The sequence below is a fragment of the Gallus gallus genome, chromosome 28 (assembly GCF_016699485.2).
Source record: "Gallus gallus isolate bGalGal1 chromosome 28, bGalGal1.mat.broiler.GRCg7b, whole genome shotgun sequence".
NCBI lineage: Eukaryota > Metazoa > Chordata > Aves > Galliformes > Phasianidae > Gallus > Gallus gallus.
The window spans coordinates 1150363-1169255 of NC_052559.1; the positions used below are offsets into that span (position 1 = coordinate 1150363).

Sequence of the window (18893 nt, forward strand, 5' to 3'; positions counted from 1 at the left end):
AACGCTTAAGCCCTGCGCTGCTGACAGAAAGGCAACACCCTCACTCAGCGCGCCCGCCCTGAGGCGGTGCCACGCGCCACACCCCGGCCTGCCCTGCGCATGCGCGGAGGCACCCGCCATTCCGCTCCCGCCCCCCCGCCCGGCCAGCCGTCCACGCATGCGCCGAGTGGCCGTAAATTGGCGCATGCGCGGCGCGGCCCGCCGGTGGTGGAAGCCGTCCGGCTGCGCGATGCATTTCGGGCGTGATTGAGGAAGTAAAATGGCGGACCTCGCGAACGAAGGTAGGCGGGCGCTGCTGTGTGCGGCGCTGCCGGGCCGGGCTCGGCCCCAGCCCGGTGTGCGCCCGTCCGAGTCGGGCCCCGCGATCCGCTCCCGGCCTCCCGCAGCGCACCGCCTCCGTGCGGCCTCTCCGTGCCCCGGCCCTCGGGTGAGCGGCCGGACAAAGGCGGCGCCGCCGGGCCGCGCTGTGCCCCCCGCTCCGCCCGCGGGGCCTCCTGCCGGGCCGGGCCTGCCCGCTACCTTACCGCCCGGCCTGTGCGGTTCCCGCGGGCGGAGGGCTGCCCCGAGCGGGGTTGGTGGGCCGGCGGGGCCTTGCCCTTATTGCTGTTGCTCCCTTTGGCGCGGGGGGACGTTGGGGCTGCTGTGTGCGGCCGGGCGCGGTGTAACCGTCATTTCTTGGCTTACAAACCTTGGGAGTAAAGAACTCCGAGGAGTTGAGAGTGCTGTGGGGTGTATAAGTGTAGTGTGTGAGGATTCAGCTCCCAGGGGTGCAGGCTGTTGCTTAAGTGACAGCGGGTATCAGCAGTTTGGGCAGCCCCCAGAGTGGGCTCTCGGTGCCCCCAGCTCAGCCCCCAGCAGCCTGCAGCATTTCTCCTGGAGTCCCGGTCTCGGGAGGGACACTTGGGGGTGGTGGGGTGCAGCTCCCTTCTCATCCTAACAGAAGGAGTTGAATGCCCTGAAGGAGCCAAAATGCACAGTGCTTTCTTCCAGTGATTTTCCTGATGCTCACACTTTCTACCAGTGGTGTTTACAGCTCTGATGTTAACATTAGACAGCAGGAAGTAAGTGTCTATAGTAGGCATAACTTTTGGGCAGGATCCTACCTGCAGCTGACCACAGCATTACACTCAAAGTATTGGGTGAATCCTCTGATACAGCACATGTGGGGCTGTTGGCTCCCAAACTGAGGAGATGCTGTCAGTGCTCAGGAAGGCACAGTAAGTAGTTGTGGGAGCAGCAGTGAAATATGTTATGATTATTAGTGAGAAAATTGATGGTATGTAAGACATTATAATGAATTTTCATGTCTCTTGGTGTTCTTTTAGCACCAGAAGTTTGGGAATAGCTGTTGTGGTTCATGCAAGCCCTTCACTTTACTTCCCAGTTTGAGAGGGAAACATTTAAACTGGAAGTCATGTTCTAAGTTATCAGCATTCATCATCTGGTGCTGTCTTGTCTTATGTTTACACTCCTAGCCCTGCATATCTGCAGAATCTTGTGGCCTTTCTATGCAGAAAGACAAGAATCACAGTGTGGTATCATCTGTATGTTTTCATCTCACCTTTCTTCCTCTTTCTTCCTTCAGACCCTTCCCTGACTCCAGTGAGTCCCCTCACCTGCAGGTCTCCTTAGCTCACATCTACTTCCAGGCTTGTCATCTTCATCCTTCCCCATTACGTTTCTTCGCTCAAGAATAAACTTTCTTGAGATTGAGGAGGACCAGCTCGGGTCTGACCTACTGTTGGCTCATTCTGTTGTGGTTGGATGCATTTTCTGGTGTTAGCTTTCTTTCCATCAGCTCCATTTCTGGAGTATCTGTTTTTTTTGCACAGCAGTGCAACTGCATGTGCTTATGGTAGTGGCACCTTTCTGCAGGAAGTCAGTGAATTCAGTAATCTGTTTGCATTGTTTGTGTTCTCTCACATTTCAGCGATGCTCCTTGATGACTTTCATCAATTTCTCTTCATTCTTAAGCATATTCCTGTTAGGTTTTTCTGGGCCTGTGTGTGAATGTTTTATTTCCCCATACCTGGGTGTTTTCATTTGGATATGTGAAACAACTGTTTCTGTACTAATACTTCTCAACTTTCAACTTTACATTGACCTTTTGTTTCAGGTGTTTGGAGGCTAAATGATCATGTGTGGTTAAAACAAATGGGTCAGCAAGCAGCACTTTCTCAACCATACCTCATAATGAAGTGTGACGCCAATTAGTTCTTGACACATAGTAGACACAAATATGTAGAAAGTGGTTTCAGTTATTTTTGCAGATTGTTTTTCCTTAGCATGCTTGAGCAATAGCTTTTCTTGTTGGTTCCTGCAAGCGAAACTTGCTTGGGATCTTATCCGTCCCTCATTGCAGATGAGTTCTGCAATGAACCTTCCTCTGTCCTTTGGTAGTCTGTTCTGCTCATACCCTTTCGACTCACGCATACAGAACTCTTTCAATATGATGCTTTTACTGTGGCACTCCTTTGTTTCTATTCATTCATATATTTTTTTCCTTTTCCAACAGTATGCTGGTTACTTTTACTTCCCAGGTTTTGCCTTTTTAATCTTAATAACACCTCAGTGGTGACTTAGCTTCTAAGTGTTCTACCAGTGTCCTTTAAGCTGTTTCAATGGACAACCCGTGATCTGTTTCCTCATAGCTCTGTGGATTCAGAACTACCACGTTGTCCTCAATCCATTCGTTCCATTAACATTTTCCTTTAACTTATCTTTCCTTCTGTGTCGTGTTGGTGAAGCTGTACCTCTTGGTAGTGGCTTGATGGCAAGTGGCATCCTGGCTCAAGGTTGTTGGATTAAGGGAGGGATCCTCTTCTGAGAAGGGGGATGAAGAATGAGGCAGTCCAAATGCTACCTTCCCAAGTTATTTCTATTGCAAGGCTTCCAAAGAACAGATCCTAGTCTTGGAAACTATCCCTGCCATCAGAGGAGGTGAGCTGCTGAGTGTGGTGCTAATGAAGGGAGGGAGGTGAGTTCCTCTCCAGCTGTTGGCTGTTCCATTGGAGATTGGAATAAAGGGTTGGGGGTTGGCATTGTGAAGCTCTGAAAAGCGGTTCTGGAATATTTTGGGATAGTATACACAGTTTTTATCATACAAAATAGGTATTGAATGATATTGGGAATTGTCTCTAAAATCTGGTATGACATTCAGTGATTTTTTTTTTTAGCTGGATCATGATTTAAAACTGACACTTATTCACAAATCTGTTAGTGACTTGATGGAGAACTGGAAAACTTCCTCTTGGGCATGCACTGACTTAAACCTGAATGCTCTTCTCATTAACTTGCAGTTAATGTACAACTCAGCATTTGTATATGCCTTACTTGCTCCTGTGTCTGTGCTTTGGGTGATAGGATCTCTTCGTGTTGAGCATGAATTATTTCCTTTCTCTCATTGAAGAGGTACAAGCTTTTCTCAGGGCCAGTGTGTGATTGCTTCCTTCCAATTTCCTGAGCAGTTGGTGCCTGTGCTGCACTCCCTGTGTGGCAGACTCTGGCAGTTCTGTAGGAACCAAGCAACTTCAGTTTACAAGGTAAACTGCTGTGTACTTCAGCAATTTGTTGTTGACACCTTTTGGAGTTCTGTAAGGATCTCTACTGCAAAATAGTTGGATTTCTTTACTGGTTTCCTTCTTCCCATCTGCTGAGAATAAGCTAGTTTATTTTTTCCCCATTCCTGACATGTAACATTTGCTTTATGTCAAGTAGCTGAAATGAAACTACGTAAAGCATAGGGAAGCCTTCTGATGCCACCATGGCTTGGGAGATGAAACAACACCTTCTCTGCAAACACAAGAAGTTTGTGCTTTAAAAATGGTATGAAATTTTCTAATTAATCTTAGATATGTAAAAAGCACTCTACGTTCCCATACCAGCTGTGGCAGTGCTTTGAAGAAATTGCCTGCTTGTTCATGTGATCGGAGACAAAAAGGGTTTGAAGATGGACCAGATTGTCACATGCTTTACATCTTGAAAGCAGAGCTCTCTAAGTGAGGCAGAAGTATACAGAAGTATATTTTTCCCCTTTTTCCCCCCACCATCCTGTTGTAATTTATATTCACCATGACTTCATTGGTGAACTCTGGGTATGAATGATCCAGTGTCATTAAGTATGATCGGACTTTGCTTGTGGGGTCTTTTTGAGTGTTCAGCTGTTGGCTTCGTAGCTTTCTTCTTGCTTTCAGTCTATTCATAGCTATTGGAAAAGAAGAGTCTTGTTTTGTTATCTGCCCCTTTGGAGTTCTATAAAACAAATGCCCAGGTCTCTTTTTTAGCTTGTTGTCCTGGCCTGATCTTTCTGCACTGAGTAACTTATGTGGTATTAAGGTGATAGAATATTTTTGCTTATATAAGCATAATTTAAGTCTAACCTTGAATTTTTGTTAGATTTTCATTCAACCTTTAGTAAGAGGAACTTGTTCTTCTGTTCTGAGCTGGCACCCATCGTGATCAGAAGGTTACTTGTGGTGACAGTGGCCAAAGCTTCCTGTGCAAAGGCTTTGCAAGTCAGAGCCTATGGACAGGCATTTCTTTCTGCTTGCTACACAACTTATTTTTTTCCTTACACAGTCCCTAAACTATCAAATTTAATAGCTGTAATGATCCTACACTTGATTTCATTCAGCAGAAGCTTTTAAAGCAAGGAAGAAGTTATTTTAGTGAGTACAGCTTTTTCAAATGGATCTTTATTTTACCAAGTGGCATTTCAAGGGGGAATGTTGGAAGACATTTGTCTTTGTAGAATTGTATGGCTGTGTTATATCTGTGCACACAAGTTTATTCCTTAAAGGAATTGAAACAGTCTGTGTGTGCGGTTGTGTTCTCAAATCAAATATTTTCTGCTTACCTGCATTCTTTAGAAGATCTTTCTTTTCCTCTGTAAGCTGTTGCCATCAGATGTTCTTCTACTTGACACAGATTTGGGTTCCACCACTTTTCTCTTCCATACAGTAGTATAAAGAGAACACCTGCAGTTATTTTCCAGGTTTGATACCATAGGGGCTCCTGTGCATGTATAATTCAGCTGCTATTTCATAGTTTTGAGTGGTACCAAAGCAGACAAGAAGAGCAGATTGAGTGGTAAGAAAGTAAGGTATGCTGAGAAAATGCTTACAGTCTGTATAACCAACACTTAATTCTGTTTGCAACTAACATGCTTTTTTTTTACCCATTGTTTTTATTTTCCAGATATTTTTGAATACTCATTTTTGCCCAGGTCTGATGGAAGGGTAAAAAAAACCTTCTGAAACATCCAAATAGTCTTTTTTTTTTCCTTTTATCCTTAGCAGCACTGTAGTTCTTCTGCAGCTGTCTTGATGGAGCATGCTGGTCCCACATCAAGCCTTAACAAGGATGCATTTTGGTGCTTCCCCATAGCCCATTCTGTAGGATCCCCCCCAGCCTTTTTTCTCCCTTATGTTCTTTTTTTAGGTGATTGCCAGCTAGTTTTGCTGTTTATTTGTGCATTGGATTTACATCATTTTGGTGCCCATCCTGCTCCCACCAACTGAGCTGGAAAAGATATGCTGCTCTGGGGGGAAGGCTGAGCTCTGGCAGCTGTAGCAGAAGGATTACGTGTCTTATTTCAAACCTGAAATGACTTATTTGATAATTAAGTGGGTCTGTTATGAGTTAAATCATCCTGGAGAAAAGATAGAGCAATAGATAGTCTCATTCTGAGACTGAGTAGAGAAGTGTAAGTAAGGGAGGAGTTGGGAAGGCTCTGTGCTGCTCCTTGGAAGGGTTAATTCAGCTCTTCTAAAGAAGTTGGAGTGCTTTGAGGTGGAAAGTGGAGAAATTGAAGCAAATTATAACATGTCCTTGAGAATCAGTGTCTGTCCCCTGGTCTTGCAGGATGTTACTGTGCTGTGCCTCTCCCTTAAAGAATAAGGCCTGGAGCACTGGAGGTGGTCTGAAAGTCTTCTGAGGAGTTCTCTCTCACTGCCCAGTGTCTACTTGATGTTTTAAACCTGTGGAGAAGTACCTTTATATATCCACATCAACTCATTTTTTTCTCCTTTCTGCCCATGTGCTGATCGTATGTATGTATTGATTGGCTGCCATGTATTCCTGGGGTCTGCAGCCCTGATGGCATAGTAAACAAGTAGAACATACATGAGGAAGAGGTGTGTGAAGATTTTCCCCCCCCCCCCCCCCATGCACATCCATGCCACGGAGCAGAACTAGCACGTAGCTCAGTGGTCTCAAACAATGCAGCAAATAATTGTCACTTCAACAGAAATATCCCAGATTTCTGGATTTCAATAGACTGTAATGTACCAAAGAAGACTTGGGAGAGCTGGGAGTGGAACTAAAGAGTTCCTGCTCATAGACAAGTGCTCTTACAGGGCAGCTGGCAAAGCAAGGACTCTGTGCTCCTGGGGAGGGGCTCCTCCCAGCTTATTTTCTGTTCTCTCAGCATCTCTTCCTCAATGTCATCCCCCAGAAAATATCCTCTGGATATCAAAATATCCTCTGGAAGTTGAGATTCAGAAAATCCATTATGTAATAAGAATTGCACATGTAACATTTCCCTAAAACAATTTCTGTAGTGCATTGCAGTTCACGTGCTGACCCACAGATATACAATAAATTATCACTCCAAATCTTTCATGAGTTAACCTAATTGCCCTTATTCTTGTTAACACTATTGTTCGTGGGTATGATCACTTTTTTTCTCTCCATTCATATATTATAATAAGTTCAAGTCAAGGCACTTGTTTTCAGCTTGCATATGTTGCACTTTGTAGGTTGCTTCTGCAGATCCAAGCAAGGGCTTGCTTGCCTGGTTTCCATGCGATCAGATGCTGCTGCACTTCTTAATGTAATCTAGAATGAAGTTCCAAAGAACTTTGCAGTGCTGTAGGTGCCTTCAAAAATGGATTCATAAAGGAACATGCTTTTTATATTTGTGCACTCAGAGTATCTGTTGGGTTTTCAGTTATGGGTCACTTCATGCTGCAGAGAAGGCTGAAAGCTTTATTTCAAGAATAATGCCCAACCCCTATGGTTGTGTGGATGTCAGCTGTTGGAGGGGTAACATGAGGTCATGTTTTGTCTAGCTGGAGGGAACATGGCTGACCTTATAGCCTCAGATACAGCTGTATGTAGTCATGCATTGGAGTGAAAGAAATAAAAATCTCATTTAATAGAATGCATGACTTGAAGATGTGATACCTCTGAGCAATTGGTTTCCAATACCTCTGGTTTGGTTTCCAAGGCCTGTGAAGCAAGCTGATGAGTAGGTTTAACAGTGTGTCTGTATTTGTGGTAGTACATAGGGCATGTTGATAGTTAATGACTTGACAGTGAAATGGCTGATAGCTCTGTTTTGCTGCACATAAACCTTACCACGCATGGTGGAATGGAAGCATGCTAAGTTGATGTGGAAATACGGCTTGTGCTTGCACTGGTCACTCATCCAGTAAATCTTTTTCAGCACAGCGAAGGGTGAGATCAGTCTTGGAGAAGAACAGAACTGAGGCAAGATGCGTCACCTCTATGGTGGTAGTGACTGGGAAAAGCACTTGGGAAGAAGGGAAAGGGAGGAGGAGAAATGAAGCGGTTCTGGAATCTAGAATGTCAGAGTGAGATGGTTCTGCAGCATGGGTTTCATTTGGGGCAGATATTGGAATAATAGAGAATGTCCTACAAGGCATTGGTTTTGTCCTGCTTACAGAAAAGCAGTATGGAAAGGGACTTGTGCAGAGTCCAAGTGCTTTCACAAGGGAAACATCAAATACTGCCTCATTAATATGGTGTGTACTTAAATGCATTCAGGGAGAATAGCACTTGTGTTCTGGTTTTTAATTTTTTAACAAGTGAGGTGGTGTGTGACCCATGGCAGTGATGGTTTTGTCCTCGTGCCTTTGCTGAAAGCGCATTCTCAAAAAGGCTCAGAAAATGTGCAGTGTTTTCTGAAGGTCACGTCAGGAAATGCAGTGCTCCTCTCTTGCCTTGGGCTGGAATGAAGTGAGCTCTTCTGTGTGGTCTTGGTGCAGAACTCAGAAAGGACATGAAGTGAGGGATGTCCTTTATATAACTACCAACGCTGCTTGTATTTTCAATATACAGAGCAGACCTCTCGTGCTTCTCAGAGAAGTGAGTCTGTATGAGAAATGCAGTCATGCCTTTAAAGGCTTTATGTATGTGCCACGGAAACTGAATTAAGCACACAACACTGGTTAACCTCTGAAAACATAATGCTGATTTAGTGCAAGGAATTCTCTGAAAGCATCCTCTGCTAAACAGTTGTGTAATGTTGTAACAGGGCACTCGCATGTGCCTGCTGCAATGGGACGGTGGTGAACAGAGCTGTTGTTACTGTAATTGCATCATTAATATTAAAATGCTCTAAATGCTTTTTCTCATCACCTTGGAGGGAAGGGTCCTAAGTTGTAAGCTCTTCCTCCCTGCATGAGCCAAACCTCCCCAGGAGGGGAATCCAGAAGTGTCCCTGCCTTGTAGGGATGTGGCTGCTCCCTCCAGAAGAACCTGTTACACTGCCATAGACTCTGCTTTTGGGGCAGGTATAGCAGTTAGGTCATAGTCAGTGGCTGTAGATTCAGTTACAGTGTTTTTGATTTGTTATCTCTGGATAAGGCTCTCAGAAGGGTGGAAAATCCCCCCTCAAGTGATGCAGAGTTCTTAGAGTAATCGTTTTGTTTGCCAGCTATAGTTTCACTTTTTCACCACTGCTGACCTAATAGCTGTTCTTAAACCTCTAGTCTTGTGAAGCACCTAATTGTGTTCATAGAACTGAATAATTGCCGTGATGGGGCTTTAGTACAGACGTTAGCCCAGGTACAGCTCTCCTGCATCCCTCCCGTGGAGCAGTGTCTCACTCTGAAGATAGACTGAAATGCTGTCCTCATGCTCAGGCCTATGGGCATGGAGCAGAGTTGCTGACTGCACAGTGTGCATCCAGTCTCTCTTTAAGTACCATCACATGACCTTTGTTAAGGTTGAGGAAAGCCCATTTCTCCTGTTTCACACCCCACCCCCTTGTTTTGGCATCATTAAGGGCAATGGAAAACATGCATTCATTCCAGAAATTCACTTTGCTGTTGAGAACTGAATGTTATGTGTATTTAGAAGCATATCCTGCTAATGTTTCAATCAGAACTTCAGGTAGGTAGCAGATCTGCTTTTCCAGTTACACATGTAAGGCTGGTACCTCTAATAATGTACATAGGATGTTTGGTTTAAATTGTTTATTTGTAAACAGTTGGGTGTAATTGCTTATCTGTAAATAGTCTTCCCACTCTGAGGGAAAGATTTCTTCCCGACATCTAACCTAGATCTGTCCTCTTCTAGTGTAAAGCCATTTCCCCTTGTTCTGTGTGTCTTATCTACTGCATTGGTGCAATACTGTGGGAGAGGAAAAGCTTTCGCTGACAAAACATGTTTTCAAGAATTACGCTCTCAGCAAAGAGCCTCTTGCTGCTGATGTACTCACACAGGATGGAAGGACTGCTCTGAAATAGGTCTGGGGGGAACAGAGAATCTGTGCAGCTTTTGGGTATCAGTTCTGTCAGTTGTATTTCTGTTCTTAATACACTGTTCTTAATCAAGTCCTTACAGTAATTACGTCTTGCTAGGAATCAGTTGAAGCAACTTGTGTAACTGAAATGTAGCTGTAGCCTTGAAGTTTTTTTCTGTAACAGTTTCATAGATCGTAATGCTGTCATATTAGTTAATAATTAACGTGGTTCGAAAAAACAACAATGTTTCTTTTTGCAGAAAAACCTGCCATTGCTCCGCCTGTCTTTGTATTTCAGAAGGATAAAGCACAGAAGGTAAGGAGATGTTGATAATGTATATTATTGCTTTTCATCCTGTAGCCCTAATTCATGTTTCTTGGTGAGCAGTCAGTTGTGTGTTCTGATGGTGAAGATGGACAACAGAGCCTTAACACTGTAAGGAGGCACAGGGTGAAGGAGAGGGATGATGATGATGATGCCATGAGGTGCGTCGCTCTTCAGATAGAAAGCAGACCAAATTGAGGAGAGAAACTGTCTTCAAAGCTGTACCTTGAAGGTAGCAGGTGGCCAAGGAGTGCTTGCAGTTTTCTCATGCAAAAACTTCTTTTTCTGATAATAGAGCAAAGAAAGAAAACCCATGGTCTAGATTATTGCTTTTCACATCAGTGTATTTGTATATTGTGTATCCTTGTGTAGTAAGCTATGATGTGTCTGACTTCTTTGGTAATCCCTCTACTCATGTGTGCCTGTCCCCTGCCTTTGGATCTGAAGCAGCAGTGTTGAGGTAAGAGCTGTGCCAAAGTCTGCTGAGCAGTAGAAGTGCTGGTGTGGGCAGTACAAGAGGCACTGAGCACCACATGGAGCCCAGAGGCTCCGTCTGACCTCCAGGAACACTGCGAGCACACCAGGAAGGTTATGGAGTCTCCTTGGAGGCCCTTTGAAGCCACCTGAACAACCCCCTGTAGAGCTTGTGTGCCTGGAGGAGGAGCAGAGCTCAGGAGGAGAATGGCAGCGTTGAAGAAAGAAGTGGGGACTTCCCTGGAGTGGAAATTTTTACTAAATGGAAATAGATGTAATGGAAAACTGTGTATGCAGGCAGGATGCAGTGTAGGTTGCATGCCTTGTCACTGTGAAAATGAGACGCAAAGTGGTGTAGGTGAGTGCTAAGGTAGCTGTTCTTGCATTGTTGTGTTCAAATGGTAAGTCTGCTTATTTCTGATTTTGAGAATCAATTTTGGGGGAACAAAAGTAGGAAAATATAAAGAAATGGCTTTATTCAATTTATGCCTGGTGAATAATGAGTAAAAGATGTTAACATTTGGAAAATAGCGATAATAATGAAGGTTACCCTTTCTTAAGCAGGAACTGATGGGGTTCAGCATAGGGTATCAGGTGTCTTGCCTCATGGCTTCAGCAGCACTTAGATGTGGCTGTTCCCTCATCACAGCCAATCTTTCACAATAAACTTCCTCAAAAGTGCAAACACTGTTTTGAGAGGTCTTTTATTTTTAATTGAATGATTGGGTTGTTATCTGTGCAACCAAAATATCCTCTCAAATGTTTGAGGAGAAATAGTGCACTGTCTGTAATTGGTAATTTTTCTTTTGTTTGGAACAAGTGCCAGGCTCAAGCTTTCTCATGGGTTTAATAAGCATGTTCATCAGCAAGTGCTTGAGATCTTTCATCAGATTGGGAAGGATTAGATCTTCTCTTTTTTTTTTCTGATATTGATTAACACAGCTAAATATGTCCTATAGTAACTGGTACTTTTGAGACATTCATTCCTATTAGTTTTTACAGTGATGACTTTACACATATGTTAGAAGTGGAGGGAGCATTAGTTTGGTTCACATTTCCTTCTAGGAGACAGCTCCTGGTCGCCCACTGTTGCTTTGGCTGTTCCTGAAGTCCTTTCTGAATTGTACAGGCATGTTTTCTTGTGTCCTTCAGCTTGGCAGTGCTTCCACGATTGGATTGGAAGTGGTGATCTTAATATGCAGCCTATGCAGGGCACCATGCTACTGTGTCATTCCTTTGCTGGCCTACTTCAGCACGAAATTAGCAGGTCTTGGGAGCTTATGTTTCTTTGTGTTGCCTCTACACAGAGTGCAGACCTCCAGTGCTGGGCTGCAGGACGAGCTTGTTGCATTCTGTTGGCATCAAGAAAATATTCATGAAGAACCTTAACGACAGACTTAATGTCTCTACAGACTTGTGGAGAGGATCCTCAGCATGAGCCAGCAGTGCATGTTGTCAGTCTGGAAGGCCGAGCAGTATCCTGGGCTGCACCAACAGAGGGGTGGCAGTGAGCACAGAGGAGACTGTCCCCTCTGTTCTCCCCTTGTAAGGCCACACCTGCAGTACTGGGCCCACAGCACAGGATGGATGTGGGGCTGTGGGAATGGGTCTGGAGGAGGACCATGAAGATGCTCAGAGGGCTGGAGCACCTCTGCTATGAGAACAAGCTGAGAGTGAGGGTTGTTCAGTCTGGAGGAAAAAAGGCTCCAAGGAGACCCCGCTGTGGCCATCCAGTACTTGAAGAAGGGAACGTAGAAGCAGGAGGGGGACCAACTTTACATGAGCAGATAGTGATAGGAGAAAGGGGAATGGCTCTAAACTAGAAGAGGGGAGATTATTTGCTCGGAGGGTGGTGAGGCCCTGGCACAGGCTGCCCAGAGAAGCCGTGGGTTCCCTGTTGCTGGGCTGCCCCAAGCCAGGTTGGATGGGGCTCTGGGCAGCCTGGTGTGATGAGGAGCAATCAGCCCACCACAGGGTCCCTTTTGACCACTCTGTGATGTAGGATTCTGGGGAGGGAGATCTGATTTCATCTCCATAGCTGCTGCTGTGGGTGCTGTGTGCCATCCTGATGAGATCTATGGAGGCCCATGGTTGAGCCAAACAACACGCAGGTGCAGAGAGCAGAAGTGTGTTAGGAACTGATGGAGGTACTATGTTGATGCAGTTGGACATCTGTTAACAGAGGAGTTTTTCCTGGAGTAACACTTAGAAAATAATTTTAAGGTAGTTGACATACAAGGTTTGTACGCAGTTTAGTAACTGATCAGGTTGTGCAGTTTGTAGTGTTTATGTGGCAGAGGACACACAGTGGTGGCTCAGAATGTTGTCTCTTAATTCAGCTTTCATTGAGCAAATTGTGGGTCTTTTAACTAAGGTTTGTGGTAGCACTTAATGGCAGTGTGAAGCTGGATGCCCGTGGCTGGTCCATGCTTACTTAGGAGTCTTTTTGTTCCCTGAGGCTGTTAGTGTCTCCAGGAGGAGCAGGGGTGACTGTACAGTGACTCTGGATGCTCTGAGGAGTTGTGCAAGCAGCAGACTTGCATTTTACTTATCACATATTCAGTCCTTTCAGAGTTTTTAGAACTTCTTTCACTTGCTGCTGTTCCCTCTGTTTCCACATCTCTTGAGTGAGTCTCTATTTTCATTATTTCTAATCTCCTTAACTCCTTACAAGAACTGTTTTCACAGTTTACCCTCAGCTTTGTATCTGAACGATGGCGACCAATTATTTTGCTGACTTCTTTATGCATCGCCAGTCCTTTTTCTGACCACCAGAGCTTCTGGTTGTCACTGGCTGGAAAACTGCATCAGCTTTTGAGGACTCATAGCTGTTAAGATCAGAAAGCAACGTGAAGTCCCAACCTTGTTATGTTAAGCATAGAGCATCACTATTACTCCATTATCTCTCCTGATTACTTACACATGAGCTACAGCATGCTTTTCTGGGTGCTTTTTGAAGGAAAGATGTTAAGGATGACTCTGAAGGAGGTCAGGTTGTATACTTGGGTCACTGCAAAACAGTGCAGTGTTAATGGAGTGAGTGACAGCTGGTCAGAAAGGTTAAGGGTTACTTGTAGAGTGAGCAAGGATTTAGTTGTTGAATCTGTTATCTAGGTCTCAGCTGTGGAGCATTAATAATAGGAGGTGTGGAGCTGAAAAGACTTAAAATGGTGGCATTCCTGTGTAGTCTGGATAGCAAGAGCATGCCTGAGCATAAAAATGTGGAAGCTGATCAGGGCACAAGTGGTGAAGTTTAAATTGGATTTTGTGTGATTTGGACATGCCTGTTTTTTGGTGTTTTGAGAAGTTTGGTTACGAACCGTTACTCGTACTGTGGATATGACTTGTTGGGTTTAGATGGTATTGCAGAACAAGTTGTGGAGGAAGTAACTGGAGAGAGGGGCACCAATAGCATTTTGCAGGCTGTCTTAGCGGCCTTAGTATAGCTGCTTAGAGTTCTGTCAGGGAGAACTGGCTGAACTGTGCTGTAAGTCAACAGTGTGCTTCAAAGTGATGCTTCAGGGTTCATCATTGTGTACATACTGCTGCACTCCTGCAATGGAAAGAACAATTGTAAACGTGCTGGGGCTGTTGTAGAAGGCAAAGCTTTAGAGCAGTATGGAGGGGTGATATGTCTGAAAGCTTTTGAGAATGTCAGTGAGAGTTGTTCAGCTCCTGAGATAAGAAAAGATTGGGAAACTGGGAGCTGTCTCTGGGCCACTGGGTGCGGGTGTTAGGCTGGGGAAGATGAGGAAGGGAGCCCTGTGTGGCATGTGAACATCAGAACTGGGAGTAAATCCAGACTGATACAGGAATGCTTGTGCCAGTCTTTGCTCAAAAGGAATGTTACTTCCTTCCCTGTATGGTATTTTGGCATCACATTAATCTATGTGTTTTTCCATGTCTATTTCACTATGTCCTATGATACAGCAGAAGCAGAGTCTCCGAGCAGACTTCTGTGTGTTTAGTCTAAATGTTTGATTTTTGTTTATTTTAATGAAATAGTTTTAGTTTGATCTGGCTGAGCCAGGTGATGTGCTGTAATTGCCTTCTTAACATTATTTCTGAAGCTGAGAGATTAGAAAATATGTCCAATAGTGAGCATGGCTGAAGACTAACGTGAGTTCTGAGGGAGTCTGGTTTCTTTTGGATGTGCTTTTTTGAGAACAGTTGCATAAATGTCTTGGAATTTTGATTGGAGAAATCTTTGAGGCCTTTCTCAGATGTGCCTTCTGTGGTCTAAGTCATATCCTATTAGCTCAATCAGGGCACTTGCAGTAGTTTTGTTCCATTTGATACATATATGTTAAAAAATACATTTTTATGAATTTATTTGGTCAAGAAACTCTCATCTTGGCATCAGGTTTTTCTGCAAAAGTGGTAATGCATTAATGGCTATTCTTAGTTCTTTTCTTTTTGATCCCTTCCAGCTCTTGTGCTGTGAGAGTCTCTGCATTGTCATACTATGTGTTGCTCCAGATTTGTATTCCAATTTCCCCAGAAAGTGTGTATTACTACTGAAGAATCCAAAGCCATTTAGCTATTTTTCATATGGAAATGCTTCTGTAACCTTTCCTATGTGCTATTTGTCGTTTTAAAGGCACTAGATCTTTCCCAGTCATTTTCACCTCAGTGTCTCTGTCTGGTTTCCCAGTTGTTCCATTGACCCCTGGTGACAGCTGGCTCACCTCAAGGTTGGTTTGGTCCATGTACAAGGATGGTCACCTTTGAACTCCCAATGTCTTTGGAAGCTTGCTGGCTCTGCTCACTGTTGGCAAATGGGATAGAGGCTTAAATGCCAAAACAGTTTGTGTTGAGAATTGGGATCCTAACTGGATGAAGTTAACCCAAGCTGATTGCTGCTGGAGGGCTGTGGTCAATGGATCTGTGCACACATGGGGACTGGTGACAAGCGGCGACCAGGGTCAGTCTTGGGATCACTGCTCTTCAGCATTGTCATGATGGCATAGAAGTGGGATCGAGTGCACCCCGTGCAAGTCTGCTGATGGCACCAAGCGAGTGGTGTGGGTAATGCAACAGAAGGAAGGGGTGCCAGCTGGAGGGACCTGGACAGGCTTAGAAAGTGGGCCTAGGAGAACTGAATGAGGTTCAGTGGCCAAGTGCAAGGTGCTGTACCTGGGTCAGGGCAATCCTGGATGTGTGTGCAGACTGCGAGAAGAACTCATTGTGAATAGCACTGCAGAGAAGGACATCAGGATCCTGGTGGATGAAAAGCCAGATATGAGCCAGCAGTGTGTGCTTGAAGTCCAAGAGGCCAATGGTATCCTGAACTCCATCAGCAGAGGGGTGGCAGTGGGCACAAAGGGGACTGTCCACTATGCTCTGCCCATTGGGTGTACAGCATCTGGTCCTGGGGTGCCCAGCACAAAGAGGACTTGGAGCTCTTGGAACAGATCCAGAGAAGGCCACGAGGATGCTGAGAGGGCTGGAGCACCTCTGCTGTGAGAACAGGCCAAGGGAGCTGGGGTGTTCAGCCTGGAGAAGGGAAGACTCTGGGGAGACCTCTTTGCAGCCTTCCAGTACCTGAAAGGAACTTACAAGCAGGAAGAAGAGTGATTTTTGTGCGGTAGATAGTGATAGAACAAGGGGGAATGGCTTTAAACTAGAACAGGGGAGATTTAGGTTGGATGTAAGGGTGAAATTCTTCACTCAGAGGGCAGTGAGACCCCGGCACTGCCCAGAGCTAGGGTGTCCCATCCCTGGAGCTGCTCCAGGCTATGGATGGGTCCTTGGCAGCCTGAGCTGGGGATGCACCCAACCCACAGCAGGAGTGGGGCTGGGGGGCCTTAGAGTCCCTTCCAATGCAGCCATTCTGTGATTGAGGTGTGTGGTGAGTGCAGGTGCTGTTGCATATGCAGCCTGCACATGGGAAGGGAGCTTGGAGCTGCTGGGAACTGAGCTGCCTGATTGCTGATTTGGGGAGAGAGTTGGGAGAGATGTGGGCTGGGGTTGGGGCTTTGAAGTGAGAGGACTGGAGGGCACATTCAACATGAGCTGTGAGGGGAAAATGGCATCTCTGCTGCTGCTTACATAATTATTTGGTAGTTGGTGATGTGAAATTCTTCATTCTTGCATTTTATTTGTTTGGCTGTCTCCCTTTAAAGAGGTCAAATGATCTACAGGTGAAGTAGCAGTACTCCTAATTTTGAAAGTTGGCCTTATCTTAATAAAAGGGGCTCAGAGTAATTGACAACATCTCCCATTCTGTGGGGTTTTAAGGTAGTGTTTGGGCTTGTTAGTAACAGCTTTCTATTTAAAAACAAGCATTTTGAAAATCCAGCATTCCTGGCTTCACCTGAAATGTGTTGCCCCCCCACTCTCCTTGACCTTCTTGATACTTAAATCCTTAAATCTTACAAGAAATTACTATCATTAAAAACTTGATGGATCTGAAATAACCCTGCTGTTAAAATGGCATTTACTGATAATTGCTCCTGCTTAAGACCAGGCCATGTCATGGCTGAAGAACTTTGGACCCCCCCAGTTGATGAGCTGCTGCTCGTTTGGAAGTTGAAAGGTTTGTGGCAGAAGTGGGAACACAGCAAATGCCAAATCCCAGTCCTGTGCACTGGGTGCTCCATGTGCTCTGCCTTGAAATAGGTGTGCTGACTTCTTAATTTACAAAACAAAACATTGCTGTTTCTTTTCAGGGTATTCACACTCACGTGAATGGGGGAGGATATTGTCCTGTTTGAATGTCACAACAAGTTTGTGTGAATAACTTTATGATCAACCTCACCCCCCTCTGAAACATGGTGGAAGAACCAGCGAAGCGCAGTTAGTTATGGTTACTGTCTAATTGCTGTTTGTGGACCAGGGCTAAAGCAGCTAGCTGCCCGAGCAGCCTGAAGAGCAGCTGAGCCCTGTGGGTGCAGGAGGGCTCCTCTGATGGGTGCTGCAGCAGTTCTAGCCAACTTCCAAGCAGTGCATTTGCCCCAGCTGGTGTTCCCTATGGGGAGGGAAGCTAACTGAGTCAGCAGAGCCTAGCATATCTTAACTGATGCCTCAGCAGCAAGCAATTCCTTCTGCCAGGCCATTAAAACGGTAATTTAGGAAGGGATTAGTAGGTCCTCTCACTGGGACGGCTGCTCCATTGGGTGGCACCTTTGCATTGAAGGGACATTGTCTTTTTTTACTCCCAGTCCCCTGCAGAGCAGAAAGCTTTATCGGAATCAGGTGAGGACCCTCAGGGAGAGGTTGAGCCCCCCCGCCATGCCCTGGGTCACAAAGAACCAGCTGAGGAGTGTGACCCTGACCTTCCTGCTCCTGCTGTGGCCTCAGCCAGTGATACCCCGAGTCGTGCTGCTGCAGCCCAGCTTGCTCCTATTCGACAGGAACTGGCAGGGGTAAGTGCAAACCTGCTGAGGGGATGGAGGACACATCCCTTCTGCTAGGAGTCTGTTACTGTTAAATGTAGGCAGCCTAGCTTGCTTGGTCTAGCTGTGATCTCCTTAGTCCCCTCTAAGCATTGTTTCAGTTGGTAAAAATGAAGTTAGCTTGGGCATTCCTAGTGGGCAGAATGGCAGAAGGTGCATCAGGGATGAATTCCAAAGTTTACTGTGTCAACTAAGCATTTGCTGAGGGCTTGTGTGGGTGAGTGAGGAGTAGCTGTATGTGAGGTTGTGCCTCATAGCAGTTGGAGGATGATCCTTTATTCCTTCCCAGCCAGAACACTGTGACTTCACCAAGTGAGTGGTTGATGCTCTGTTTGGTTGTGAGCTGCAGCTTGTTGTGCCAACCAGTGATGTTCTTAGCAGGTTAACAGCACCAAGAAAGATGCTGATACAGAATTTTGAATTTCAGTACTTGATAGAGAAAGCTCTCAGTAATTCCAGCATAAGTTATTTCTATGAATGGTACGGGTAAACATTTCTGGAAAGATGAGATGACTGAATGACTGCTACCTGCAGCCTTTCAGAGCAGTTGTCAATTTGGGCTTATCTTTTCTGCTTGGTGAGCTGTGGTTTCCTGGTGCAGGTGAGTCGTCATTCCTCATTGTGACTGCACATGTTGGGTGTGTTTTGTAGAGTTCTGCCTGTGAAGGCTACTCCACATGGGACATGTGCTTCTTTTCCTTGCCCAGGAGTGGGCCTTTCTGGCCCAATTCGGAATGAATAATCCTCACAAGGTACCAAACAATTGGGAGAGACAAAAGCTGCCGAACTTGCTGAAGTTTGCATAGGCTCGTGTCTATTAGTCTGTAGCACCTGCAGTGCATGTAATGGCCCCAAAACAGTGTGAGGAAGGAGTGGGTGTAGGGGTGCAGTGATGGCACTTAAGCACGTGGTGGTTAATCTGTGCTCACTTCCACTCTTACAAGGCAGTTGGGTGCCTTTAGAAAAGGTAATTTGGTTAATTAGAGACATGTCAGAACTGCAGGAGCTGCTATTGAGAAATAATTGTAACTTTTCTCTAGCTGGATTTCTAGGTAGGGGAAAGAAGGAGTAAGGAAGCTCTTGCACTGGGGGAGCAAACTGGGGGGTCAGATCAGGCATTACTTGTTTGTCTCACTCCTCCTGATTTCCAACAGCTGAATAGAGGGAAGTCAAGTCATTAGGGTCACTGTAATGGTTCTGTATGAGG

At 45.3% G+C, this 18893-nt stretch overlaps 1 protein-coding gene across 10 annotated transcripts in view; it reads left to right on the plus strand.

Annotated features, from left to right (window-relative positions):
- The first annotated feature begins 238 nt into the window (after nt 1–238).
- Nucleotides 239–18893, plus strand: part of RANBP3 (RAN binding protein 3) — a 40798-nt gene continuing 22143 nt past the window's right edge. For 4 of the 10 annotated variants that reach the window (XM_004948660.5, XM_004948661.5, XM_004948662.5 and 1 more), the window contains exons 1-3: nt 239–281; nt 9751–9806; nt 17453–17656. In XM_004948660.5, coding sequence (XP_004948717.1) covers nt 260–281; nt 9751–9806; nt 17453–17656 — 282 coding nt within the window. In that variant the 5' untranslated portion in view covers nt 239–259. Of the gene's footprint in view, nt 282–9750; nt 9807–17452; nt 17657–18321; nt 18439–18893 lie in introns of those variants that run through there. The other 6 variants (XM_418179.8, XM_025144360.3, XM_004948664.5 and 3 more) reach the window with 3 other exon arrangements.